General features: G+C 47.8%; 2 protein-coding genes across 2 annotated transcripts in view; both read left to right on the top strand.

The window, feature by feature from the left end:
• The window catches only part of PRSS56 (serine protease 56), a 33,991-nt gene extending 19,113 nt beyond the window's left edge, over nucleotides 1–14,878 (top strand). The window contains exons 13-17 of the mRNA XM_048504858.1: nucleotides 1,455–1,596; nucleotides 4,099–4,240; nucleotides 6,082–6,171; nucleotides 11,983–12,110; nucleotides 13,966–14,878. Coding sequence (XP_048360815.1) covers nucleotides 1,455–1,596; nucleotides 4,099–4,240; nucleotides 6,082–6,171; nucleotides 11,983–12,110; nucleotides 13,966–14,139 — 676 coding nt within the window. The 3' untranslated portion in view covers nucleotides 14,140–14,878. The remainder of the gene's footprint in view (nucleotides 1–1,454; nucleotides 1,597–4,098; nucleotides 4,241–6,081; nucleotides 6,172–11,982; nucleotides 12,111–13,965) is intronic.
• Nucleotides 14,879–15,636: 758 nt separating this feature from the next.
• LOC125438537 (acetylcholine receptor subunit delta-like) lies at nucleotides 15,637–25,223 on the top strand. The gene is made up of 5 exons (XM_048506967.1): nucleotides 15,637–15,802; nucleotides 18,680–18,898; nucleotides 21,263–21,553; nucleotides 23,724–23,842; nucleotides 24,820–25,223. The coding sequence occupies exons 1-5, from the start codon at nucleotides 15,637–15,639 to the stop codon at nucleotides 25,000–25,002; spliced, it is 978 nt and encodes a 325-aa protein (XP_048362924.1). The 3' UTR covers nucleotides 25,003–25,223.
• Nucleotides 25,224–26,375: the final 1,152 nt, after the last annotated feature.

Genomic DNA, 26,375 nt, shown 5'->3' with positions numbered 1-26,375 from the left:
GTTTCGGACTGTGATCTTCCCTCCCTGTAGTTGCCGACACCAGGTTAGGGAGTTCCTGTAGATTTTGGGGAATGGAACCTGTGGAAGGGAGGGATTTCAGCAGTGTAAAATGCCATAGAGTCCAACCCCCCCCCCCCGCCCCCCCAGCAGCCATCTTCTCCAGGGGAAACTGATCTCTGCAGTAGATTTCCAGACCCCACCTGGAAGCGGAGTCATGCACTGAGACAGCAAGACAGCACACAGTTAGCAAGATGCAGTGGCGTAGCTATAATGGGCACATCCGGGGACAAATGCCCCGGGCACCCCCAGTGAGTCACGTGGAAGGCGGTCCCCCTCCACCCCACCCCACCAGGCCCTACAGAAGCTTTTCAGTTGGCTGCAAAAAGCAGCTGGCTGAACTGAGGTAAGTGGGTGTGGGGGCAGGGCACCTGGGGGGGTACAAGGGCGGGGGGCGGACGCCATTTTGTCCTGGGCGCCATTTACCCCCCTACGCCCCGGTAAGATTTAACCAAATGTATAGTAACGTAGACAAGTAACAGGAAAGAAAGGATTTCTTATTCTATCTCCACGTAACCCTCCCTTATAGTTAGTAAACATATATAAAAAGCAACTGAGAATCTGTCTCGTCTATTTTACTCTTCTAAGGAGACGTTTGCGTTGTCTTTCTAGAATCCACTCCCCACACTTATATATCATAAGAACATAAGAACAAGCCAGCTGGATCAGACCAGAGTCCATCTAGACCAGCTCTCTGCTACTCGCAGTGGCCCACCAGGTGCCTTTGGGAGCTCACATGCAGGATGTGAAAGCAACGGCCTTCTGCGGCTGTTGCTCCTGAGCACCTGGTCTGTTAAGGCATTTGCAATCTCAGATCAAAGAGGATCAAGATTAGGAGCCATAGATCGACTTCTCCTCCATAAATCTGTCCAAGCCCCTTTTAAAGCTATCCAGGTTAGTGGCCATCACCACCTCCTGTGGCAGCATATTCCAAACACCCATCACACGTTGTGTGAAGAAGTATTTCCTTTTATTAGTCCTAATTCTTCCTCCCAGCATTTTCAATGGATGCCCCCTGGTTCTAGTATTGTGAGAAAGAGAGAAAAATGTCTCTCTGTCCACATTTTCTACCCCATGCATAATTTTATAGACTTCAATCATATCCCCCCCTCAGCCGTCTCCTCTCCAAACTAAAGAGTCCCAAACGCTGCAGCCTCTCCTCATAAGGAAGGTGCTCCAATCCTTCAATCATCCTTATTGCTCTTCTCTGCACTTTTTCTATCTGTTTGATATCCTTTTTGAGATGTGGCGACCAGAACTGAACACAGGACTCCAAGTGCGGTCGCACCACGGCTTTATATCCTACAGGGAAGCGAGAGTCTTGGCTCAATGCCTCCGGTCCACCCCTCAAGGGTTTCATCTATTTATTTTGTCATTCATCCCATTTCTTCTCGCAGGTCACCCGCCACTGCACACCCCTCCTTCGCCTCGTTGTTCCAGGGGACAGGGCCCAGTTTGGACGACTGGGTCCAAACGCTGACCGCCATGACTGAGGGCTCAAGAATAGGATCGAGCGGGGAGGAGCAGCTTTTCCTACAGGTATGTGGGTTAGTGTTGTGGGGTGGGGTGGGGGGGCAAGGTTGATGTAGAACGACAGCTATAGAGGTAGGGCACCCCAACACAGGGTATCATAAAAAGAGCAGGAAAAGAAAGTCTTTAATTTGTGCTAGCAAAGCAACAATACTCTCTAGGAATCAAAGTCCAAGTCTGTTTATAGGATTTTTTTCTTTTCTTTTTGCCCTGAACGCATGTTCCCCATGAAACCACAATGTCCTAAGAACATTAGAAGAACCCTTAACCTTCCCCCCTTACCCTTCGCTTCTTCAGACTAAACATACTCAGCTCCCTAAGGCTCTCGTTGTAGGGCACGGATTACCATTTTGGTTTCCCTCCTCTGGACTTGTTCTAGCTTGTCAATATTCTTAAATTGCAGTGCCCAGAACTGCACACAGTATTTCAGGTGAGGTCTGACCAGTGGTGGGATCCAAAAATTTTAGTAACAGGTTCCCATGATGGTGGGATTCAAACAGTGGCGTAGCGCCAATGGGGCTGGGTGGGGCACGACGGGGGCGTGGCCGGGCATTCCGGGGGCGGGGCATTAATAATTTCTCTGCTACTGTAAAAAACTCTTACTGTAAAAAAAAAGTTCCTAATTTCCAGCTGGTATCTTTCTGTCCATAATTTAAACTCATTATAGCAAGTCCTATCGTCTACTGCCAACAGAAACAACGACTTCTCCTCTAATTGACTGCCTGTCAAATACTTAATACTTTCAAATACTTAATTTTGTTTCTAGAAATCAAAAGAAGGAGACTTTCCTTAAACCAGGAACTTTACCATATTTCTAAAACATGTTTTTAAAACAGCCCAACAGGGAGAATTATCCTGTGTTCTACCTTCGCTAACCAGCCACATAGGAAGCAACAGGACTTTAGGGTTTTTGGACCTAATGGAATTTCTAATGGAAAAGCAGCCCCAATTAGTAACCCCCTCTCGGCACACACAAATAATTAGTAACCCACTCTCGGGAACTGGTGAGAACCTGCTGGATCCCATTTCTGGGTCTGACCAATGCAGAATAGAGTGGTACAATTACTTCCCTTGATCCAGACCCTATACCCGTGGTGGCGAACTTTTGGCCATGCTAGCAGGGGTTGATGGGAATTGTAGTCTATAACATCTGGAGTGCCAAAGGTTCGCCACCACTGCCCTATACTCTTTATTGATGCATCCCAGAATTGCATTGGCTTTCTTGGCTGCCGTATCACGCTGCTGACTCATGTTCAGTTTGTGTGGTCTACTAAGACTCCCTGATCCCTGTCACGTGACTCTAACGTTCCATGACTGCCTCTCACATGCTCATAGCTCAAGGGCTGTCAGGTCCATAAAGCCCAAAGGCTGCTGGTCTGCTGGAACGGTCAAGTTCATTTTCCCCACCGAATTCAATTCAAGCCTTTATTGGCATATACACAATAGTATAAAAAAACAGTTCCAGTTAAAAAGTGAATAGTAAAAAACTTCGCGTTTGTCATACATTCAGCTAACAGCCTCTCTTTAATGAGGGCAAAAGTTTCAGTAAAGGTTAGCATATTGAAGGAGTCGCTGTCATAACCCAGTTCCCCAATCTTTGCTGTAACTATTGTGCACCATTTTGAATGGTGGAGTTCACTCAAGGTAAGTTGGGTCAATGAGTTTCTGGAGCTTCGGTAGTGACTATTTAACCAGAATTTTATAACGATTAGCCAAATAGTGGCCTCTATAGAATATTGGCCAGATTCTAAACACAAGACTGCGTACGGGACGCAGTTTGGCACGCCAAATAATTTGTGCAAGAATTTGGAGTGGAATGATTTGATGATGCTGTTATTCGGAATTAGCCAAATAGGAGCTGAAATGAATGGCCCAGCAATGCTTACCTTGGGTGCTGTGTGGTTTCCGGGCTGTATGGCCGTGTTCTAGCAGCATTCTCTCCTGACGTTTCGCCTGCATCTGTGGCTGGCATCTTCAGAGAATCTTCAGTGTTCTAGCAGCATTCTCTCCTGACGTTTCGCCTGCATCTGTGGCTGGCATCTTCAGAGGATCTTCAGTGTTCTAGCAGCATTCTCTCCTGACGTTTCGCCTGCATCTGTGGCTGGCATCTTCAGAGGATCCTCTGAAGATGCCAGCCACAGATGCAGGCGAAACGTCAGGAGAGAATGCTGCTAGAACACGGCCATACAGCCCGGAAACCTCACAGCACCCCAGTGATTCCGGCCGTGAAAGCCTTCGACAATACATATATGCATTTATTACAAACTAAAATAATCTACACTTGTAAAAGGCCCGTAATAGCTTACCTTATACATACAATGTCACAATTGCAATACACCGAACAGATGCGTTTCAGCCAACTGGCCTTCCTCAGTGGTCAAAAATAATACAGCAATTCAGTTTTTAGCTACCTAATTAATTTGCTCCGGGCTAGAAGAATTTCCGGCCGTGAAGCCTTCGACAATACAACGCTTACCTTATTCAGTCGTGTTCCCTCCTCCTATTCCACAGCAGGCTGATGGGAGAATGGAAGAGCTCCAGGCCCAGGGCTGGCTCTTTATTCAGCAGCTGCGGAGAGAGCTGAGCCCCGAGGGCGCGTTTCCAGATGTGGAACTGGAGCAGGAAGTGGCCGGCGCATCTCCTGCATCCAATAGTACGTGCCCATAGAACAGGGCCGGAAACTCAAACGTGGGGAAGGGGTTTGCGGACACTTGGAAGAGCTGACATTCAGGGGGTGGTCTGTTTTGCCTTGAGACCCAGTCACAGGGAGGAAAGGAGGTTTGTGAATTTTTAAACTAACTAAATCAGGGGCTTCCAAACTCGGTGCTCATGTTGGCACCAACATGGGTAGAACCAGACTGAACTGTTGCCCAGGAACTCTTCAGGTTGGCAAGTGGAGATTTGATAGGCTATGCTGATTTTTTGAAATAATAAAATAACAGCAGCGACCTCCACAGAACAAGGATTTTCACTGGGTGATTGAAGGTAAGCTGGGGCGGCCATTTTGCAGCTGGCTTTGCCTCCGGCGGCAGCCATTTTGTGGCTGTATCGGAATTCCAACATTGCCTTCAGGTTCCAAAGGGTTGGGGGCCCTCAGTGTAATTCCGGCAGATCTCTAGGCCCCACCTGGAGGTTGGCAAGCTCACGATCCTACACAAGGCAAACTCTGCAAAGAAAAACTGACAGTAACTCATGTAAATTAGGCAAATGAAGCACATCTGCATCCAGATGTACCCCCTGGAGAGAAGCTGCCAACCTGAGTAGGCAATATTGACCTTGATGGACTGGGGGTCCATAAGGTAGTGGCGTAGGAGGTTAAGAGCTCGTGTATCTAATCTGGAGGAACCGGGTTTGATTCCCCGCTCTGCCGCCTGAGCTGTGGAGGCTTATCTGGGGAATTCAGATTAGCCTGCGCACTCCCACACACGCCAGCTGGGTGACCTTGGGCTAGTCACAGCTTCTCGGAGCTCTCTCAGCCCCACCCGCCTCACAGGGTGTTTGTTGTGAGGGGGGAAGGGCAAGGAGATTGTCAGCCCCTTTGAGTCTCCTGCAGGAGAGAAAGCAGGGATATAAATCCAAACTCTTCTTCTTCTTCATTTGATGGCTGCACAACATTCATTGTGCTGGTCGCTGGCATGGGGATTGATCAACAGATTTAAGTAGAGCTGAAGTTCCTGCGTGGTATAGCGGTTAAGAGCAGGTGGATTTTAATCTGGAGAACCAAGTTAGATTCCCCCACCCCTCCACCTGAGTGGCAGAGGCTTATCTGGTGAACCAGATGTGTTTCCCCACTCCTACATTCGTGCTGGGTGACCTTGGGCTAGTCACATATCTTGCCCCTAAACATGGAGGTCCTATTCTTTGCTGCCACAGAATATAGCTATAGTGCAGTGATAGCGAACCTTTTTGAGACCGAGTGCCCAAACTGCAACCCAAAACCCGCTTATTTATTGCAAAGCGCCAACACGGCAATTTAACCTGAATACTGAGGTTTCAGTTTAGGAAAAACGGTTGGCTCCGAGGTGTGCGTTACTCAGAAGTAAGCTTGGTGAAGCAACCGTGCAACGCTTCGAATGGGTGAATCATGACCCTAGGAGGGTTTACTCAGAAGCAAGCCCCATTGCCAGCAACTGAGCTTACTCCCAGGTAAAGGATCGTGTCCAAGCCAGCCTAGATCTGTGTGGGGGGGTATGATTTTCTGCCCCCTACACATGATGAACTCTGGGTGGGCGTGCCCACAGAGAGGGCTCTGAGTGCCACGTCTGGCACCCATGCCATAGGTTCGCCACCACTGCTATAGTGTATGCAGAAGGTCCCAGATTCAATTCCTGGTGTATGCAGTTAAAAGGACCAGACAGTAGGTGATGGGGCAGTCTTACGCTTGAACCCCTGGAGAGCAGCTGCCAACCTGAGTAGGCAATATTGACCTTGATGGGCTGGGGGTCCATCAGGTAGCTTCACGTGTCCTTGTGTTCATGTATCCTTCTGTGACAGAGTCCCTGGAGGGCGGGACCCAGCGCTGGAGAGAGAAGCGGAGCCGTGGAGCCAGTCCAGAGGGTGAAAAGGATCACAGCTTTCCTAAAGGTATGTGCGTGCCTTATGGGACCACAGGGCCATTCCCGGGTCCAAGAACACCATCCAGGCAAGCTGAAGCAGCTCTCCAGAAAGGGATCTGGGAGTCGTAGTAGACCACAAACTGAACATGAGTCAGCGGTGTGATACGGCAGCCAAGAAAGCCAATGCAATTCTGGGATGCGTCAATAAAGAGTATAGTGTCTAGATCCGTGGTGGCGAACCTTTGGCACTCCAGATGTTATGGACTACAATTCCCACCAGCCCCTGCCAGCATGGCCAATTGGCAGGGGGTGATGGGAATTATAGTCCATAACATCTGGAGTGCCAAAGGTTCGCCACCACTGGTCTAGATCAAGGGAAGTAACTGTACCACTCTACCCTGCATTTGGCAGTGGCGTAACTAGGCAAACTGGAGCCCTGGGCAAAACCTGAGTTTGATGCCCCAGGCGCATGCCCAGTGCAACGTGCACCCCCCGTCCCCCTTGTAGCTACGCCCAGTGGCGTATCTAGGCAAACTGGAGTTTGGCACCCTGGGCAGCAGCCCCCAGGCGCATGCCCAGCGCAACGCAGCCCCCCTCGCCCCTCCTTGCAATACCAGTGGCGCATCTTAGGCAAACTGAGTTTGGCACTTCCCTGGGCAGCCGCTCCATGACCAAGCAATGATTTTTTACACCAGGTTGTTTCAAAGTCACCATCACATTATGGAACATGCCCCAACTCACAAATCTGAATATAGCAATGGGCCATGCCACACAGCAGGAATATTTTTTTGAAAACATTTTCAAAATGCTTTCAAAATGTTTTATTACTGATATGAAAAAGTTTTATGGTGTTGTATCCAGTCCCCCCAATTGGGGGAAACAGCATCACTTCCAATGTTATTTAAACTGGGGACCCCAGATTCTCCCTTTAAGGTGGATTTAAAAGGAGAATCTGGGCTCCCTAGTTTAAACAAGTGATGCTGGAATCCACTCCCAAACAGCATAATTTTCAGTGGTGTTTAAACTAGGGAGCCCAGATTCTCCTTTTAAATACACCTTAAAGGGAGAATCTGGGGTTCCCAGTTAAAACAACATTGAAAGTGATGCTGTTTTGGGGTTGATTCTCCCCCACCCTGAAGCAGCATCACTTTCAATGTTTAAACTGGGGACTTCAGATTCTCCCTTTAAATCCATGCCAAGGGGGGGGGGGGTTAAAAGGAAAATCTGGGGAAATTTGGGGGATGCCTGCTGTCAGGGGTGCAACTGTTTAGCTAGCAGCACCAAACTGTCAGGGTATCTTTAGGAGACTCTCCCAATGATACTACCCAGGTTTGGTGAAGTTTGGTTCAGGGGGTCCAAAGTTATGGACCCTCAAAGGTGTAGCCCCCATCTTCCATTAGGTCCCATTGGAAACAATGGATGATGGGGCACCTCTTTGGGAGCCCATAGCTTTGGACCCCCTGGACCAAACTTGACCAAACCTGGATGGTATCAGTAAGAGACTCTCCTGATGATACCTTCCAGGTTTGGTGAAGTTTGGTTCAGGGGGTCAAAAGTTATGGACCCTCAAATGTGTTGCCCCCATCTTCTATTAGTTCCCATTGGAAACAATGGGTGATGGGGGCACCCCCTTTGGGAGTCCATAGTAGGGTTGGTCAATACTAAAAAAATTCGGTAAATTCGGATTTGGGTATTTTGGGGCATAAAATGATTTGTATGCCCGAATCCGAATCATAGCCAATTCGGATATGCCCGAAAATTCAGGTAAATCCGAAAAATTCGGGTCCGTTTTATTTTATTTTTAATTATTAGTGTTTTTACACGTTTTGGCCTGCAGGGGATGCAATTTTAAAGCTAGCGGCACCAAAATTTCAAGATATCATCTAGAGACTGTCCTGATGATTCTCCCCAAGTTTGGTGCAGTTTGGTTCAGAGGGGGAAAAGTTATTGACTCTCAAAAGGGGTGCCCCATCCCTCATTGTTTCCAATGGAAGCTAACAGGAGATGGGGGCTACACTTTTGAGGTCGATACTTGTGGGCCCCCTGAACCAAACTTCACCAAACTTGGGGAGTATCATAGGGACAGTACTCTGTATGATACCCCTGGAAATTTTGGTGACAGTAGCTTTCTAAAACTGTGCACCCCTCACAGTCACCCAAAGAAATTTCCCCAGATTCTGTGCTCTGTAGTGGTTGGCTGGCTCCATTGCAGCCAATGGGAAATTTCTTAGTGGGAGGGGCGCTGTGGAGTGCACATTTCTCACGGTAAACTCCATAAAATCTCTTCAGGGGTGCTCTTCAGGAGAGTCTCTTCACATGACCACCTTCCAGGGGTTTGGCAGGACCGTTGCTTCAAAGGAGTTCCCAATGTTATGGGTAGGGTCCATCTCCCCACTGCCCCCATAAAGCAAAGTTTCTCTCAAACCTGGATGGTGTCATTCAGAGACTCCTCCTGAAGATACCCTGAACGTTTTGTTAATGACTGTACTCTTTTGATAAATGTGCACCCCAACAGCCCCTCCACTTTCAGGAAATTCCCCATCGACAGCAATGCAGTAAGTCACTGCAGAGCACAGAATCTTGGGCCAAATTTTTGGGGGGGTGCCTGCAGGGCGAAACATTTTTTTAGACAATTATCAGCACCAATTAAATATCAGGGTATCATCAGGAGACTGTCAATCTGTTGACACCCCCCAAGCTTGGTGCAGTTCTGGTTTAGGGGCTTTTCAAAGTTATGGACTCCACGTTTCCTCCAGAAGATGAGTAGCCACTCCATCTCCCCTTAGCTCTCTATTGGAAACAATGGGGGATAGGGACCCTCTTTGAGGGTCCATAACTTTGCCCCCCCCTGAACCAAACTGCACCAAACCTGGGGGGTGTCATCAGGACTGTCTCCTGATGATACCCACTGAAAATTCGGGTGCCACTATTAGCTTTAAAAAGTCCGTTTTTCAAGTGTTTCACCGGGCCTCCTGCACATGAAGCCTGCTGGAGTGAGTGAGCTGGTGCCTAACACGAAACCAAAGCATTTTTAAAGCTAGTGACACCAAACTTTCCAGGAGTATCATCAGGAGACTGTCCTCGATGATACCCCTCAAAGTTCTGGTGCAGTTTGGTTCAGAGGGAGCCAAAGTTATGGACTCTCAAAATGTGTGTAGCCCCCCATCCCTCTATCAGCTCCCATTGGAGAACAATGGGGATAGTTGCACTGCCCCCTTTTGAGTGGAGTCCATGCACCTGAACCAAACTGCACTAAATCTTGGTGGGCAAACACATCAGGACAGTCACCTCGATGATACCCTTCTGATAATTTGCGCCCAATACATCTCAAGGCCAAATGCGTCCCCTGCAGTAGCACCCTTACAGAAATTTGCCCAAGATTCTGTGCTCTGCAGTGACTTAGCTGTATTGCTGTCAATGAATTTCTGGTAGAAGGGGCTGTAGAGGTACACATTTCTGAAGGTATGGTCACAAGGCTTTCAGGGTATCTTCAGGAGAGTCTCCGGATGACACCCTCCAGGTTTGGCGAATTTTGTTTCAGGTGGTTTAATTCTATCGGACCCAAAATGGGTAGGGCCCATCTCCCCACTGCTTACCTGAAGCTTAAAGTTCCCCAAGTACCTAGATGAGGGTGTCATCCAGAGACTCTCCTGAAGACTACTCCTGAAAGAAATTTTGGTGGGATTTCCCACCATGAAAAATGTGCACTCCTACAGCCCTCTCTATCATCATCAGAAAATTCCCTCTATTGACTCTAGCACAAATGCAGCTATAAATTCCTCACTGCAGAACAAAAGAATCTTGTGCAAATTTCTGGGAGTGCCTGCAGGGTGAGTATTTGTAGATGTATCGGTACTCAATGATTAGTAGAATCATCAGGGAGACTGTCCTGATGATATTCTCCAAGTTTGGTGCAGTTTAGCTCAGGGGGGCCAAAGTTATGGACCCTCAAAAGGGTAGCCCTTCATCTCCTTAGTTCCCATTGAAAGAATGGGGATAGGGACACCCCTTTGGGGTCCATAACTTTGGCCCCCCTAAACCAAACTGCACCAAACTTGGAGGGTATCATCAGGACAGTCTCCTGATGATACCCTAAAAGTTTGGTGCCGATATGTTTAAAAATGCGCCCCCTGCAGGCTGAAACGTGAAAAAACACCAAAAAATAAAAACGCAATTCGGCTGGTGATCCGAATCCCATGGATTCAGATCTGTTAAGATTCGGACAGCTCAGATTCGGACCCTGCTCATCCGAATCCATCCGAATCCGTGCAGATTCGGTAAAAATCCAGATTCGGACTGTCCGAATCTCCAACCCTAGTCCATAGCTTTGGACCCCTGGACCAAACTTCACCAAACCTGGGTGATAGCATCAGGAGAGTCTCCTGAAACATCCCTGAAATTTTGGTGCTGCTAGCCTAAAAACTGCTCCCCCTGCAGGCCAAAAACGGAAAACCCACTGAAATACCAAAAAAAACGCACCAACGAACCCTGCATTTTTGGCGCCCGCCACAAGGGGGTGCCCTGGGCAACTGCCCACTTTGCCCAATGGGCATTACACCCCTGTGCATTGGTTAGACCTCACCTAGAGTAGTGTGTTCAGTTCTGGGCACTGCAATTTAAGAAGGATATTGACAAGATGGAACGTGTCCAGAGGAAGGCAACCAAAATGGTGAAAGGTCTGGAATCCATGCCCTGTGAAGAGAGGCTTAGAGAGCTGGCTATGTTTAGTGTGGAGAAGTGAAGGTTAAGTGGGGACATGACAGCTATGTTTAAATATTTGAATGGATGTCATGTTGAAGAGGGAGCAAGACTAGGACGTGAAGTAATGGATTCAAGGCACAGGAAAAAAGATTCCACCTAAACATAAGGAAGACCTTCCTGACTGTCAGGACTGTTCGACAGTGGAATTCGCTGCCTCAGAGAGTGGTGAAGTCTCCTTCTTTGGAGGTTTTTAAACAGAGGCTGGATGAACACGTGTTGAGAGTGCTTTGATTGTGTGTTCCTGCAAGGCAGGGGGTTGGACTTGCTGGCCCTTGTGATCTCTTCCAACTCTATGATTCTATAAGAAAAGGAGAATTTGGGGCTTTCCCCACTGACAGAGTTGAACTGGTTTCTACCTAGGTTCGCCTCAGTGAATCCCCACTGCCACCGAGCTCAACATTGTTTTGTCTCAGTTCCCCCCCCCCTCCTCCTCAGAACTGCGACATCCGGTGGTCGCAGTTATGAACTACACTTTTCTGCCGGAACAAGGTCGATGCCGCTTCGAAGCTTCAAAGTGGGGAAGCATCGAAACGACACCTCATCCGTTCAACCAATCACGAGCTGCTTTTGTAGCATGCGCAGAACGGGAGAGTCGTGGCAGGCAGAAAGTGCATGTAACTGTAAACTGTAAACTGTAAAAACTGTAAAAAAAAGAACGCTCCCGTTTCCCGCCATAACACAAGCGCCAATCACGATCGAGGAGCAAAACAGGCACCGAGATGATCCCGCCCACTTAGCTCGGTTCCAGGGGGCCAACTCAGTTGCTGTGGGGACAGCCTGGAATCGCCCTCCACTGAAGGGAACCGAGTTGACCTTAGCTCCCTTCTGTAGTGGGGAAAGCCCCTTTATCTGACGAAGGGAGCTTTGGGTCTCAACAACTTGCACCCTGGAAGTCTTGTTAGCCTCGCAAGGGCTGCTGGACTTGAATGTTGCTCTCCTGCTGCAGATGATCCCTCCTGAACGTGATTCTTCAGAGAATCCTCAAGATCACTTGAGTGCCGTCCCCCTCCAATCATCTTTATCTTACCCAAACAGAGCTAAAGTTTGCTGATCCAACTTCTGTCTCCCTTCTCCGCAGTTGCTTCTGCTGCAGGATCCAACTGCCCGGGACTGAATGAATCCACCCAGCAGGTCCAGTCTGTGCGGGAGCTGTACTGTTGGATTCTGCAAGTGCCGGAAAGGGACCTGGCTATGACCTTCCAAGAGGTGGGGAATCGTCCTGTCCGGTCAGTCACCATGGCCAAGAAGGGGGCAGGGTTACAGGTTTGACGCCTCTCACCCTACAAGGTGCCATCAGAGTTACCTTAGCAACCTGGCATGGCATTATTAGGCTCATTCTGCACATGCAGAATAATGCACTTTCAAACTGCTTTCAGTGCTCTTTGAAGCTGTGCGGAATGGCAAAATCCACTTGCAAACAGTTGTGAAAGTGGTTTGAAAACACATTATTTTGTCTGTGTGGAAGGGGCCTTAGTGTGAGATTGTGTACTGCAGTCAGCGTCGAACCAGCCGCTGATTGGTTCCTGTGCAGTTCTGGCTACTTTCTTTCCACCATCCAGAAAAGGGTTAAAGATCCCCCCGGGATAAAACAGACCCGGATTGTAAGATACCGATTGTAACCTGGTGTAATTGTGCCGTGCAGAAACGGCCTCGGCGCAGTGGTGGAATTCACATACTTTAACAACCGGTTCCAGCGGTGGGATTCAAATAATTTAACAACCGGTTGTTTACAAGCACCATTTTAACAACCGGTTCTGCCGAAGTGGTGATAACCTGTCGAATCCCACCACTGCCTCAGTGTATAAAAGACTTGCTTTTGGCAGACTTACACAGAGAAACGCAATGTGGGCATGAGCCCCATTTCTCTCTCCGGCAAACAATAACGTTTTATTTCTGGAACTTTTGATGGTCCCTGATTTAGAAGAAGAAGAAGAAGAGTTTGGATTTATATCCCCCCTTTCTCTCCTGCAGGAGACTCAAAGGGGCTGACAATCTCCTTGCCCTTCCCCCCTCACAACTTAGCTTTTTGCTTAACGCAGCTTAGCGGCGGACTTTTATTTGGCAAACTGGATTTGTTTCCCCGCTTCTCCAAGTGAAGCCTACTGTGTGATCTGGGCCACTCACAGTTCTCTCTGAACTCTCTCGGCCCCATTTACCTCACAAGGAGTCTGTTGTGAAAAAGGCAAACTCTATGCTGGGGATAATTAGGAAAGGAATTGAGAATAAAACTGCAAGGATTGTCATGCCCTTATATAAAGCAGTGGTGCGAATTCCGCATCTTGGAGTACTGTGTTCGAAGGCCCTCTGGTCGCCACATCTCAAAAAAAGGATATCAAGAGATAGAAAAAGTGCAGAGAAGGGGCAACGAGGATGATTGAAGGATTGGAGCACCTTTCCTTATGAGGAGAGGCTGCAGCGTGCTTGGGACTCTTTAGTTTGGAGAGGAGACGTCTGAGGGGGGATATGATTGAAGTCTATAAAATTATGCATGGGGTAGAAAATGTTGACAGAGAGAAATTGTTCTCTCTTTCTCACAATACTAGAACCAGGGGCATTCATTGAAACGTTGGGGAAGAATTAGGGACTTCAACAAAAAGGAAAACACTTCTTCACGCAACGTGTGATTGGTGTTTGGAATATTCTGCCACAGGAGGTGGTGATGGCCACTAACCTGGAAGGTTTAAAAAGGGCTTGGACAGATTTATGGAGGAGAAGTCGATTTATGGCTACCAATCTTGATCCTCCTTGATCTGAGATTGCAAATGCCTTAGCAGACCAGGTGCTCGGGAGCAGCAGCAGCAGCAGCAGAAGGCCATTGCTTTCACCTCCTGCAGATGAGCTCCCAAAGGCACCTGGTGGGCCACTGCGAGTAGCAGAATGCTGGACTAGATGGACTCTGGTCTGATCCAGCAGGCTAGTTCTTATGTTCTTATGTTGTGGGGAGCAGAAGGGAACAAATTTGTATCCCACTTCAAAGACTCCTTGTGGTTGAAAAAAAACCATGGTATAAATCCAAACTCTTCTTCTTGGTAAGGTCTTTGCCGTTCTGTTCTTCCCTCAGATCCTCGTGGACTTGAACTCCAAGAACAGCAAGGGCCTCTTTCGGGCCCGGATCCGAGCCGTTGTCGGAGGCAAAGCCGTGACCTTTGCTGGGCTCGTCGGCCTGGCCAATGACTCCCTGTATCGCAGCATGCCGGGCCTCGTCGCCTTGGCCCTGGAAAGCTTGAAGACATAGCCGAGCTGCTTCCGGAAAGATCTATGGCCCGTAGGCCTCGTTGAGCTCGGAGCTGAAGAAAGAGGCCCGTTGCCTAAGGATGGGGTCTGTAAACTGAAGGCCATGATGGACTGGTCTCCTCTGGGTGGAAGAGAGTGGAGATGCTGAGGACCTTCTGAACCTGGGACTGTTTTCCACTGAACCACTGCCCCACGTGTCCACCTCAGTCCCGTGGATCAGACGTCAGTTTCTCAGTGCAGATGACAAAACAAGATGGGAGGCACAGAAACTGAGTTCTGATAAGCTAGTATGAGGGACTGGTCACAGTGCTAGACCTGAGGAGACAGGGGTTTCAAACCCCACTCAGCTAAGAAGTCCACTCGGGTGACCACCAGCCATTCTCTCTCCTCAGCCTACCTCACAGGGTTGTTAGGAGGATAAAATGAAGGGAAAGAGCTATGTACACCACCCTGTGTTCTTTGGAGGAAGGGAAAGCTGAAAACCTCGTGGACTGACTGCAAAACCGGGCCTTGTAGAAAGGTCTACTAACCAACCTGGAAGCCTGCAGCCTCTCTGAAAAATAAGCCAGAGATCCCTATGAATCTCCCCATCTCACAGTGAGTTCAAACCTCACTGACAGCAGTGGCGTAGGAGGTTAAGAGCAGGTGCATTCTAATCTGGAGGAACCGAGTTTGATTCCCCGCTCTGCCGCCTGAGCCGTGGAGGCTTATCTGGGGAATTCAGATTAGCCTGTGCACTCCCACACACGCCAGCTGGGTGACCTTGGGCTAGTCACAGCTTCTCAGAGCTCTTTCAGCCCCACCTACCTCACAGGGTGTTTGTGGTGAGGGGGGAAGGGCAAGGAGATTGTCAGCCCCTTTGAGTCTCCTGCAGGAGAGAAAGGGGGGATATAAATCCAAAACTCTTCTTCTTCTTATACCAGGGGTGTCCAACTCTGGCTCTTCAGATGTTCGTGGACTACAATTCTCATCAGCCCCTGCTGCCATGGCCAATTGGAGCTGATGGGAATTGCTGGCCTGCTGCCATGGCCAATTGGGGCTGATGGGAATTGTAGTCCATGAATATCTGAAGCGCCAGAGTTGGACACCTCTGGTTTATACACTGCTGCTCTGCCCTGCAGCGACGGAACTTTCCCTTCGGGGCAGAGATTTCTGTATTGACGCACTCTGTTACAGCACCGCAGATCCCGAAACCCCAGCAGTTGAGAGCGGGGAAACCCCAGTGTATTGTTCCTTCCGGTCTCTTCCCCTTCCCACTTATCATGGGGATTTTCGGGGGATCTATGCTGGCTTTTGCAACAAGCACAAAAAATATTGATGTGACATAGAAATATTGACATAAACATTTAAAGGGCTTTACAAACAAAGCCGGCGATCTTGTGAACGGAGAGTGACCTGGAAGGGGGGAGCGGGGGACAGACAAGCTGCGCGGCAGGCAGTGGGGCACGTACTCTTGTGTAGACTGAGAAATCTGAGAAGACTCCATTAGGACCCCACTATGGAGAGAGGAACCCCGGGGAAAACTCTCCATGCACAATGGGCCGTTGTTTCTCTTCGGAAGCAACCTTGCAGCAGGGGAAGATGCGTTTCTGGAGATCTGGAAGATGTATTTCTGGAGAACCTCAACCGAGAACGTGTCTTCCAGGATCTGCTAGTCGGAGGCAGTTGGTTTAAAGGATAAAAAAAAAATATTTATTTGTAAAAAAGTTTGTCTAATTTTGCAAGATCGCATGAATAAATCTCTATTTTGTGGTAAATAGTCTCTCCTAGATGACCGAGTGGTGACCACGAAGTGGGTGAGATAAAAGTCCAAAATGGTTGGTGTCCAGTACACACACACAGGGAGCGTTTACAACTGTCTGGGAACTGCTAGAGTTGCCAACTATGGCTTGGGAAATTCCTGGAAGTTTGGAGGAGGAGCCTTGGTGTTACCGTGAATTGCCAGGTAACAATAAGTGATTTCAGCTCAGCAACTTAATGAGGCGCAGGAAGCCGGCGTTTCTTCAAAGCAGGAAGGATTTTATTGCAAGTGATCTCTTGGCACAGCTCAGCAGAAAGGGCCCCCACATGGCTGTGCCTCAGCCCCTTTATACATTTCCCAGAAAAGGGGTGTAGGGCAGTCCCACCCCCACAGTGCAAAACCCAGGAAGGGGGCGGTCTCCTTCCATCTAATACAGAGAAAATATAACACCAAAGGGAGAAAACAATCTCTTTGCTCATGCTGATGAGATCAAATCCCAGAAGCAAAAAGCCTCGTGATCTCCCTTTGGTTCTGAGGTGGTTCCTTTGGGAGTGTTGTGGACAAAGACAAGTTTAAATGAACTAATGAATTCTTGGATCCTGAAAGTAAGGATGTGAACAGTCCAACTGAGCTTCTGGATCCTGAGAGTAAAACTTCAAACAGTCCCAATAGTAAAACAGGGTGACATCTCTTCCGTAAGGCTGGGTGACCCTTGATGCTGGCAACAGGATTCGATTAGCAAGTCCAAAAGAGGGTCAGTTGTTCCTTTTGTCAAAGGGTCGGCTGGGCGTTGGTCTAAGCAGCATTCCAGAGTCAACTCTCCTTGTTACTTTTAATATCAGACCTTAACTGGCTATTGCTTCTATTCTCAGACAATAAATTTCAAAAATAACATTTCTAACGTAAACATTAGGAAAACCTTAAAGGATAAACACACATACTTATACTTATAGGCAGGACTGTACATCTACCTACTGGCAGGGCTCGCTTAAAACTAATAGAACCTTAACCTAGCAGAAGAACCTTATTAAACTAAAATCCTAAACTACAGGCATAAACTCAACTAAGAGGAGCGTTTACAACATCCTAGAATGACACAAACACAAGGGAAATCATATAGCCTTGGCACAAACATACAGGTGCATTCTCTGTGAACCTTATGGAGGCTTCTGAACCACACAAGTCTCCGTGTCCAGGCAAGGAGCCAGTGTAGCCAGGCAACCTGACTTCAGGAAAATATTTTGTTTATTTTCCCATCGGTAACATTGGGAAGGTGAGGGTTGAGGAAGGAAGAGAACAGGGTGTGACATAGAGCGAACCCTCCAAAGCCACCATTTTCTCCAGGGGAAATGATCTGTGTCATCCGGAGGTCAGTTGTAAGTTCAGAAGATCTCGAGGCATCACCTGGAGGCTGGCAACCCTACTTCTCACCTTACCATTCCTTTGTAACTGGATGAGCGTCCCCAGTGCCCTCGAACCTGAGACTTCCACCTGGACTGCTTTATTTGTTCATTAGTTTATCCAGCGTGGGTAAGAGCAGGTGGATTCTAATCTGGAGAACCGGGTTTGATTCCCCACTCCTCTGAGTGGAAGAGGCTTATCTGGTGAACCGGATGTGTTTCCACACTCCTTCATTCCTGCTGGGTGACCTTGGGTTCTCTCAGAACACTCTCGGACCCACCTGCTTCACAAGGTTTCTGTTGTGGGGAGAAGAAGGGAAAGGTGTTTGTAAGCCATCTTGACTCTCCTAACAGGAGAGAAAGGTGAGATATAAATCCAAACTCCTCCTCCTTCTCCTCTTCTTTCTTCTTCTTCTTCTTCTTCTTCTTCTTCTTCTTCTTCTTCTTCTTCTTCTTCTTCTTCTTCTTCCTCCTCCTCCTCCTCTTCTTTTTCCTCCTCTTTTTCCTCCTCCTCCTCCTCCTCCTCCTCCTCTTCTTTTTCTTTTTCTTCTTCTTCTTCTTCTTCTTCTTCTTCTTCTTCTTCTTCTTCTTCTTCTTCTTCTTCTTCTTCTTCCTCCTCCTCCTCCTCTTCTTTTTCCTCCTCTTTTTTTTCCCTCCCTCCCTCCCTCCCTCCCTCCTCCTCCTCCTCCTCCTCTTCTTTTTCTTTTTCTTCTTCTTCTTCTTCTTCTTCTTCTTCTTCTTCTTCTTCTTCTTCTTCTTCTTCTTCCTCCTCTTTTTCCTCCTCTTCCTCCTCCTCCTCTTCTTCTTCCTCCTCTTCCTCTTCCTCCTCTTCCTCCTCCTCCTTCTCCTCTCTCTCTCTCCCCCATATCCCTTTCTAATCCAAACCTATTTTCCAACCTATTTATATCTTAAGAACTCTCTGAACGTCTGTTTATTGCACTGAATCAAGTGCTTGTGAATCTCTTCTCCCTACAATAAAGACTGTCAAATTTGCATTACATTCCTTTCTATGGCTTTTCTTCCAACAGCTGATCTTCGTACACATTGGTATTAAAGATTCTCTGCCCGACCTCTTGCAATGTTAATAAGCAGTCTGCTCTGAGCTAATTTCCCCCACGTTATTGAGAGACTGCGTCTCCATCCTGGGTAACACAGGGGTCGGCAACCCTCGTTCTGGCGACCTCAAAAGCTTGCCCACTGTCCTCCGTCATTTGACCGGCCGTGATGCAACGCGGCGTGCATTCCAGCTTTGCGCATTTGACTTTGGGACAAGCAACAACTGCCGGCGATTTGCGTTTGCACAATATGCTTGGCCAGCTGTCCCAGCCTGGCCATTTTGGTGCCACTCGCCCCGAGCTCGCTCCGCAGCTGTGCCCGTCGCATAACCCTTTGGCCCCAAGATCATTTCCACGGGGACAGGAAGCGCCTGTCCGGGAACTTTGATGGATGGAGGAGGCTGGGCGCCTTGCCACCCAGGGGGAGGGTGGGCCTGGCCCAGAGCAGCTGCTTGGGTGAAGCGACAAGAACGCCAGCTGTGCTCACAGACAGCAGTGTCGGCGGAGGGGTCTCTTCGTCCACTTCATGGAGCACCATTTCCAATATGGGCCGGCTCTTCCCCAGTAGGGTTACCAGGTCCGAGTTGGGAAATTTGGAAGGTGGAGCCTGAGGAGAATGGGGTTGGGGGGGGGGGAGATGCATACAATCATAGAGTCATAGAACCATAGAGTTGGGAGAGACCCCAAGGGCCATCCAGTCCAACCCCCTGCAATGCAGGTGTCCCAGTTCCCTCCCTTTTGCTTCTTATGGGTCCCTAACACCGCCGGGACCCATTATTCTCTCTTTATTTCTTTTTAGGAGGGTCATGTAAGGGTTTCATGGGACGCTGCTCTGGGTTATAATTGCTGTTTATATTGTATTTATGTTTTTATATATGATGTTTTTATATATGATGTTTTTATATATGGTGTTTTATATTGTGCACCGCCCTGAGCCCTCCGGGGATAGGGCGGTATATTAAATCTAATGAATGAATGAATGAATGAATGAATGAATGAATGAATGAATGAATGAATAAATAAATAAATAAATAAATAAGGATTGTCGAAGGCTTTCATGGCCGGAATCATTATGCTGTGTGCGAGTCTTTTGTATGGGAGTGGTCTAGAAATTTAGCATTCTCTCCTGATATGCTATTGTATCCTGTGGCTGGCATTCAGATCCTCTGAAGATGCCAGCCACAGATGCAGGCGAAAGGTCAGGAGAGAATGCTGCTAGAACACGGCCATACAGGCCGGAAACCACACAGCACCCCAAACAAACAAACAAACAAACAAACAAACAAACAAACAAACAAACAAACAAACAAACAAACAAACAAACAAACAAACAAACAAACAAACAAACAAACAAAGGACTCCTGACAGATGGCCATCCAGCCTCTCTTTGAAAGCCTCCAAAGAAGGAGACTCCACCACTCTCCGAGGGAGTGCATTCCACAGTCGAACAGCCCTTAATGTTAGGAAGTTTTTCCTGATGTTTAGGTGGAATCTCTTTTCCTTCCCCTTGAACCCATGACTCCTGGTCCTCGTCTCCGGAGCAGCAGAAAACAAGCTTGCTCCCTCACCAACATGACGCCCTTCAAATATCTAAACAGGGCTATCATCCCCCCCCCCCCCCCCCCCCCCCCCCCGCCCCCCCCTCCCCCCCCCACCCCCCCCCCCCCCCCCCCCCCCCCCCGCTTAACCTTCTCTTCTCCGGACTAAACATCCCCAGCTCCCTAAGTCTCTCCTCCTAGGGCACCGATTCCAGACCTTTTCCATTTTGGTTGCCCTCCTCTGGACCCGTTCCAGCTTCTCAATATCCTTCTTGAATTGCGATATGGTCATCAATGGGGTATAATGGATCAGTGTGGAATAATGCCATAAAGTCCACCTTCCAAAGCAGCCGTTTCCTCCAGTTGGACTTACTGCCATGGCCTGGAGATCAGTTGTAATCTTAGGAGATCTCCAGCCGCCACCTGGAGCTCCAACCATAATGCAAGTGGGGTTTTTTGTAGCCCTTTTGGAACGTCTGGATTAGGAAACTCCTAGAGGTTTGGGGGTGTAGCCTGGGAAAGTGTAAAGTTTGGGGAGGGGAGGCTCCTCAGCTGGATATTGTGTCACAGAGGCCACAATCCACACCTCCCATTTTCTCCAGGACAGCTAGATTTGAATCCAGTAGTACCTTGGAGACCAACAAGAGTTTCTGGGAATAAGGTTTGGAGATTCCAAGTGCCCTTCATCATAGGCAAGCCAATGCAGATCTGGAAAAGAGAAATTTGACTTTCAAAAGGTCGTACTCCCAAAATCTTGTTGGTCTCTCAAACTCAAACCATCCATCCATCCATCCATCCATCCATCCATCCATCCATCCATCCATCCATCCATCCATCCATCCATCCATCCATCCATCCATCCATCCATCCATCCATCCATCCACCTACCTATCTACCTATCTACCTATCTACCTATCTACCTATCTACCTATCTACCTATCTACCTACCTACCTATCTATCTATCTATCTATCTATCTATCTATCTATCTATCTATCTATCTATCTATCTATCTATCTATCTATCTATCTATCATCTATCTATCATCTATCTATCATCTATCTATCTATCTATCAACAAAGTATCACATATACATTGTTACATTTACTGCTCGTTGTTTGTTACAATTTTGGTTGTGATAGTAAGCAAGGCAATTTTACATAGCATTGGTTAGCAGTACACAGAGAACTTCTTTCTCTCAGTCAGTCAGGGAGCAGAAGAAGAACTACCAACGGTTTTCAACTGTCATCTTCAGAATGTTCGTAGAGGTATCCCAGCATTCCTTGCTGCTGGTGCTGGTGCTGCATGTAAGCAAGGCTGAACATTCCAACAATATCAACATTCCTTTTATCTATATTGCTCAGGCTGCTACATTCTTTTTGTATTTTTAGGGAAAGGCCACATGCCAATCCCAGTGAGAAGTGGGGGGCCCTTCTTAGTTGTTGCTCCTAACCCTCTTCCCCCTCCACAGCTGTTCCTCGAGACCCTGCCGCGCCTCTTGCGCATGTCCCAGCCTTCCGACGGCGAGCCAGAGCCGAAAGAGGGCCTGCTGATCCGGCGCAGCAGCTCCGTCGGCTACATCATCAAGGCTGAGGAATACTTCACCGTCAAGTCCCGCAGCGAACTGATGTTCGAGAAGCAGTCAGAGAGGCATGGGTTGGCCAGCCGGGTCACCCCCGCAAGTGAGCTTTGGAGTGGAGCCAAGTCGGCACAGGGCAGGTGGTAGTGGGAACGTTAGGGAGGGAGGCTCCATTTTCTGGCAGGCCCCATTCAATTCATAAAAGCTGCTGAAAATCATAGAATAATAGTTGGAAGAGACCACAAGGGCCCTTGAGTCCAATCCCCCGCCATTAAGGAACACACAATTAAAGCACTCCTGACATATGATCATCCAGCCTTTGGTATAAAAACCTCCAAAGAAGGAGACTCCACCACCCTCCGAGGCAGTGCATTACACTGCTTAAACTAGGGACAAAATTGGCAAGGTCAAAAATTTGGGAGAGCCCCAAGAATGGCCTCATTTTCCCTGGATACAGAAAACCTGGGAGTGGTAGTGAATAATAATTAACAATGAACAAAAAAAAAACACTTCCAGTCCTACTACACAAACATACAAACTTCGGTACTTACTACTAATTTACTAAGTATCAGTGGCGTAGGAAGTTAAGAGCTCGTGTATCTAATCTGGAGGAACCGGGTTTGATTCCCAGCTCTGCCGCCTGAGCTGTGGAGGCTTATCTGGGGGATTCAGATTAGCCTGTCCACTCCCACACACGCCAGCCGGGTGACCTTGGGCTTGATCACAGCTTCGCAAGACTCTCCTACAGCCCCACCCACCTCACAGGGTGTTTGTTGTGAGGGGGGAAGGGCAAGGAGATTGTAAGCCCCTTTGAGTCTCCTGCAGGAGAGAAAGGGGGGATATAAATCCAAACTCTTCAAAACTCTTCAAACTCTAAGTGAATTGAAAAGTGAAAATAGGTGCACTGCTGTCAAAACCAGCTATGAACATGCATAGAAAAAGTCTGGGATATAGTGGAATTAGACAAGCTGACCTGCCTTTTGAGAGAAAACTCTGGGGGAAAGTTTAACATGACTTGGTTTCCTTTTGTAGCCTTTGTACGGAGACAACTAAAAGCTAATGTAATATCTGTAGGGTCAGAAGATTAGGAATGAATGTATCGATTAAGCGTGCGTATAGAACGGAATAATAGATGAATATGAAAAATAATGTAATTAATGAGACTAATTGTTCAAGATTTGACTAGAACGATTGGATAGATCAAACCAAAAGTGGGGAAATATGCCTTGCTTTTAGATCCACTCGAGTTCTAAGAAGGAAACCAGTGATTTTCTTTGGTTGTATTTTAGATTTTTTTTAAAGCCGTTTGGCATTGTTATTGTTATTACTCTATTGGAACCCAAAATGGGGTTCTAACTCTCACTTGGAATTATTTTTATCTATCTATCTATCTATCTATCTATCTATCTATCTATCTATCTATCTATCTATCTATCTATCTATCTATCTATCTATCTATCTATCATCTATCATCTATCATCTATCATCTATCATCTATCATCTATCATCTATCTATCTATCTATCTATCTATCTATCTATCTATCTATCTATCTATCTATCTATCTATCTATCTATCTATCTATCTATCTATCTATCTATCTATCTATCTATCTATCTATCTATCTATCTATCTATCTATCTATCAAATTTATAAACCGCATACGAAGAATCTGAATTTCTGCGGCCAGTGTACACTAAACCAAACACAGTATTACATACACAATAGGCCAAAACAACAATACACAGAATAAAATAAATTAGAGCAGGTTAAAACAATTTACAACATTCATAAAACTAGCAGCATCAGTACAGCATATATAACAATAAGATTATAAAAATGTGTGGCGCCCGAACCCAAGGCTGGGTGGGGGTAGCAGTGTAGATTAGATGTTATATTGGGCGTGCCGATGATGGAATGGCACGCTACATAGGGGCAGCCCAGAGGGGGAGTCCGCTGCTGGCCTCACCAAAAGCCCGGTGGAACAAAACCGTTTTACAGGCCCTGCGGAATTCACCAAGGTCCCGCAGGGCCCACCCATGTGATGGAAGGGTGTTATGTAGAGTATACGCATACATTTTTTCCTTTTTTAACAGATGTTTGTAATAAAGTTAATTTTTAAAAAAAAAACAAGACTGACCAGTAGGTTAGGCTGAGCAATATGAAACTGGCCCTAAGGCACCCAGGAAACATTTGTGTCTCAGTGGGGATATGAGCCATGACCGGAAGTTTTATTTAATACCCTGCCCTGGGTCTCTCTTCTCTGCCCTCCAGGGCCAGACCCCCGCGGTGTGGGTAGCATGGAGGAACAGCTATACAACGAGATCAAGCCAGCGATTGCTGGGGCCAATTTCATCGTGAAGCACACGCGAGACAAGAACGATTACAACGAGGTGGGTGGATGTGCGAGGGAGCGTATCGTGCGCCATCGTGGGCCACGTTTTAGGTTCAGACAGTGGCGACAGAGTCTGACAAAATATCTTCAACAATAGAAAGAAAACAAAGTCATGGGCGCCTGACCTGACTCTCAGTCACATGTTCATGGGGGGACAAACTATTAAAACCTGTTTGTGGACACGGGGGAGCACTGTCAGCGATGGTATGATATCACTTCCGGGGGAAACCAGGAAGTGACACCACACTATTCTAGGAATAGCCTGAAACTCTGTGGTAAAACCAGTGGCTGCGGTGGGAAATAGGAGCTGTGGTTGGGGTATCTCCTGTCCCTGGAAGGAGCTTCGGAGCCCTACACCTGTTATACAACATATATATTATCTATATATTTTATATAACAGATTGGCAACTCTGATGCAACCTCGGAGAGCGACCCCGGCTTGTGCCCAGAACTCATCTCACTCGTCTGGAGATGGTGCACCCTCAGACATTTTTGTCCAGAGTCTCTGGGGAGCGGTGAAACTTTGACTGGGCTGAGTAGCCACTTTCTTAAAGTCCTACAAAATTTGATGGGACCCACTAGTTCCAGTGCCCAAGAGAAGTTTGTCATGTTGCTAACTTGTTTTAAAAGCCTTTTAATGTACATACGTATTTGTATTATTTATTGGACTATATTGTTTTATATGTTTTTATTGGAAGCTCTAGGCGATTTTGTGGGGCGCAAATGTAACAAACAAATGAAAGTCCACTGACAAGGGACAACTTGTAGTTCCCTGCTCCTTTCATTCACAGCTCTGTGAGTTGTAGGTCCAAAAAGGGAGCAGGTACCAGGAAACACATCATTGGGTTCCAAAGCCCTGCTGCGGGGAGGTCATGTTGGGGAGATCTCTGTGGGGGCTTCATGGGACCTGTCCGAGGGCTGGGGGGTGGTTGGACAGTCTTTTGGGCTCTGCTAACCCAGTTTCTCCTCCTGCAGGAAAAGGACTACTGGAACCGTATCGCTCGCACGGTGGACCGCCTCTGTCTCTGTTTGATCACACCCGTCCTGAGCCTCGGCACTTTATGGATCTTCTTGATGGGCTCCTATAACTACCCCCCACCCTTGCCCTTTGAGGGGGAGCCTTTTGACTTCCGGGAAGAGCACAAGCACTTTATCTAGAGCCAGGGCTCTTGGCTACTTCGCAGGAGGACGGCGGCGCCCACTCACCAACATCCGTTCTCCTCCTTACCTGAGGGAGGGTCTTGAGGTGGGCGGGGGGGGGGTAGATCATCACCTTTTCCTTCCTTCAGCTGCTCCCTATGATCCAGTGTGCTGTATTTCTAAATTATTTCTACGTCTCTGTCTTATCCCCTTTGGTGTAATAAACACAGTCTTTCCCAGATGATGGCTCCCAGAATATGTGGGGCTGGGTGGGGTGGGGGGGAAATGGATGAATGTGTGGGATAGTAGGTGATTTCGGGTTACCAGCTCTGGGTTGGGAAATGCGTGGGGATTTGGGGGCAGAGGGAGCTCAGCACACTACGAAGCAGCCATTTTCTCCAGGGGAAAGGATCCCTGAGGTCTGGTGATCTGTTGTAATTTGGGTAGAACTCCAGGCCCTATCTGGAGGTTGGCAACTCTGGCTAATGAGCAGCAGTGGCGTCGGAGGTTAAGAGCAGGTGCATTCTAATCTGGAGGAACCGGGTTTGATTCCCAGCTCTGCCGCCTGAGCTGTGGAGGCTTATCTGGGGAATTCAGATTAGCCTGTGCACTCCCACACATGCCAGCTGGGTGACCTTGGGCTAGTCACAGCTTCTCGGAGCTCTCTCAGCCCCACCCACCTCACAGGGTGTTTGTTGTGAGGGAGGAAGGGCAAGGAGATTGTCAGCCCCTTTGAGTCTCCTGCAGGAGAGAAAGGGGGGGATATAAATCCAAACTCCTCCTCCTCCTCCTCCTCCTCTTCTTCTTCTTCTTCTTCATCATCATCATCATCATCTTCATCTTCTTCCTCTTCCTCTTCCTCTTCCTCTTCTTCTAATGATTCACATTGCAGACAAAGGATTATAAAAACAAGGACAAATCGACTTAGAGATAGCTTCTATTCTAGAGCTGTGGCTATGCTGAACTCCATGGTTTCGTGTTGATGTGTTTGGGGCTGTGTAGGGATGGGTGGAGGAAGGAGAAAGTGAGGATGGGGCATGAGGTCTGAAATAGCGTGCATCGGGGAATGCTCATAAATTTCGTGGTGCGTGCACAATGACAATAAACGCTTCTTATCTTATGAAGAGAAAGATGGCATTTTAAAAGCAGCGGAACTATTTTGGGAGCACCCATATCAGTCCAGCCCGGCCTATCCTGGTCTGGGCACACTTGATATTATACCACATATTTCCTGTACTCACCCTTATAGCCCCGATGGGGGGGGGGTACAAATTTTCTGTGACTGCCCCCCCAAGAATCAGTTTCACTAATCCTGGGAGTTTTGTGGGAAAGTACACATGAAACCTGCAATAGGGTTGTTATTCTCCCACCTGGGGTGGTGGTGGTGGTGG

The sequence above is a fragment of the Sphaerodactylus townsendi genome, linkage group LG08, assembly GCF_021028975.2.
Source record: "Sphaerodactylus townsendi isolate TG3544 linkage group LG08, MPM_Stown_v2.3, whole genome shotgun sequence".
In the NCBI taxonomy this organism is placed as follows: Eukaryota; Metazoa; Chordata; class Lepidosauria; order Squamata; family Sphaerodactylidae; genus Sphaerodactylus; species Sphaerodactylus townsendi.
Note: the sequence above shows the minus strand (reverse complement) of the source record. Positions and strands in the feature narration are given on the sequence as shown.

Bases quoted from the DNA above. Each gene is read 5' to 3' on its own strand.
- LOC125438537 (XM_048506967.1), top strand. From the start codon at position 15,637: ATGGAGAGAGGAACCCCGGGGAAAACTCTCCATGCACAATGGGCCGTT. The intron at 15,803-18,679 runs GTTGGTTTAAAG...TTTGGCCCCAAG, and splicing joins GGATCTGCTAGTCGGAGGCA to ATCATTTCCACGGGGACAGG. The intron at 21,554-23,723 runs GTGAGCTTTGGA...TCTGCCCTCCAG, and splicing joins CAGCCGGGTCACCCCCGCAA to GGCCAGACCCCCGCGGTGTG.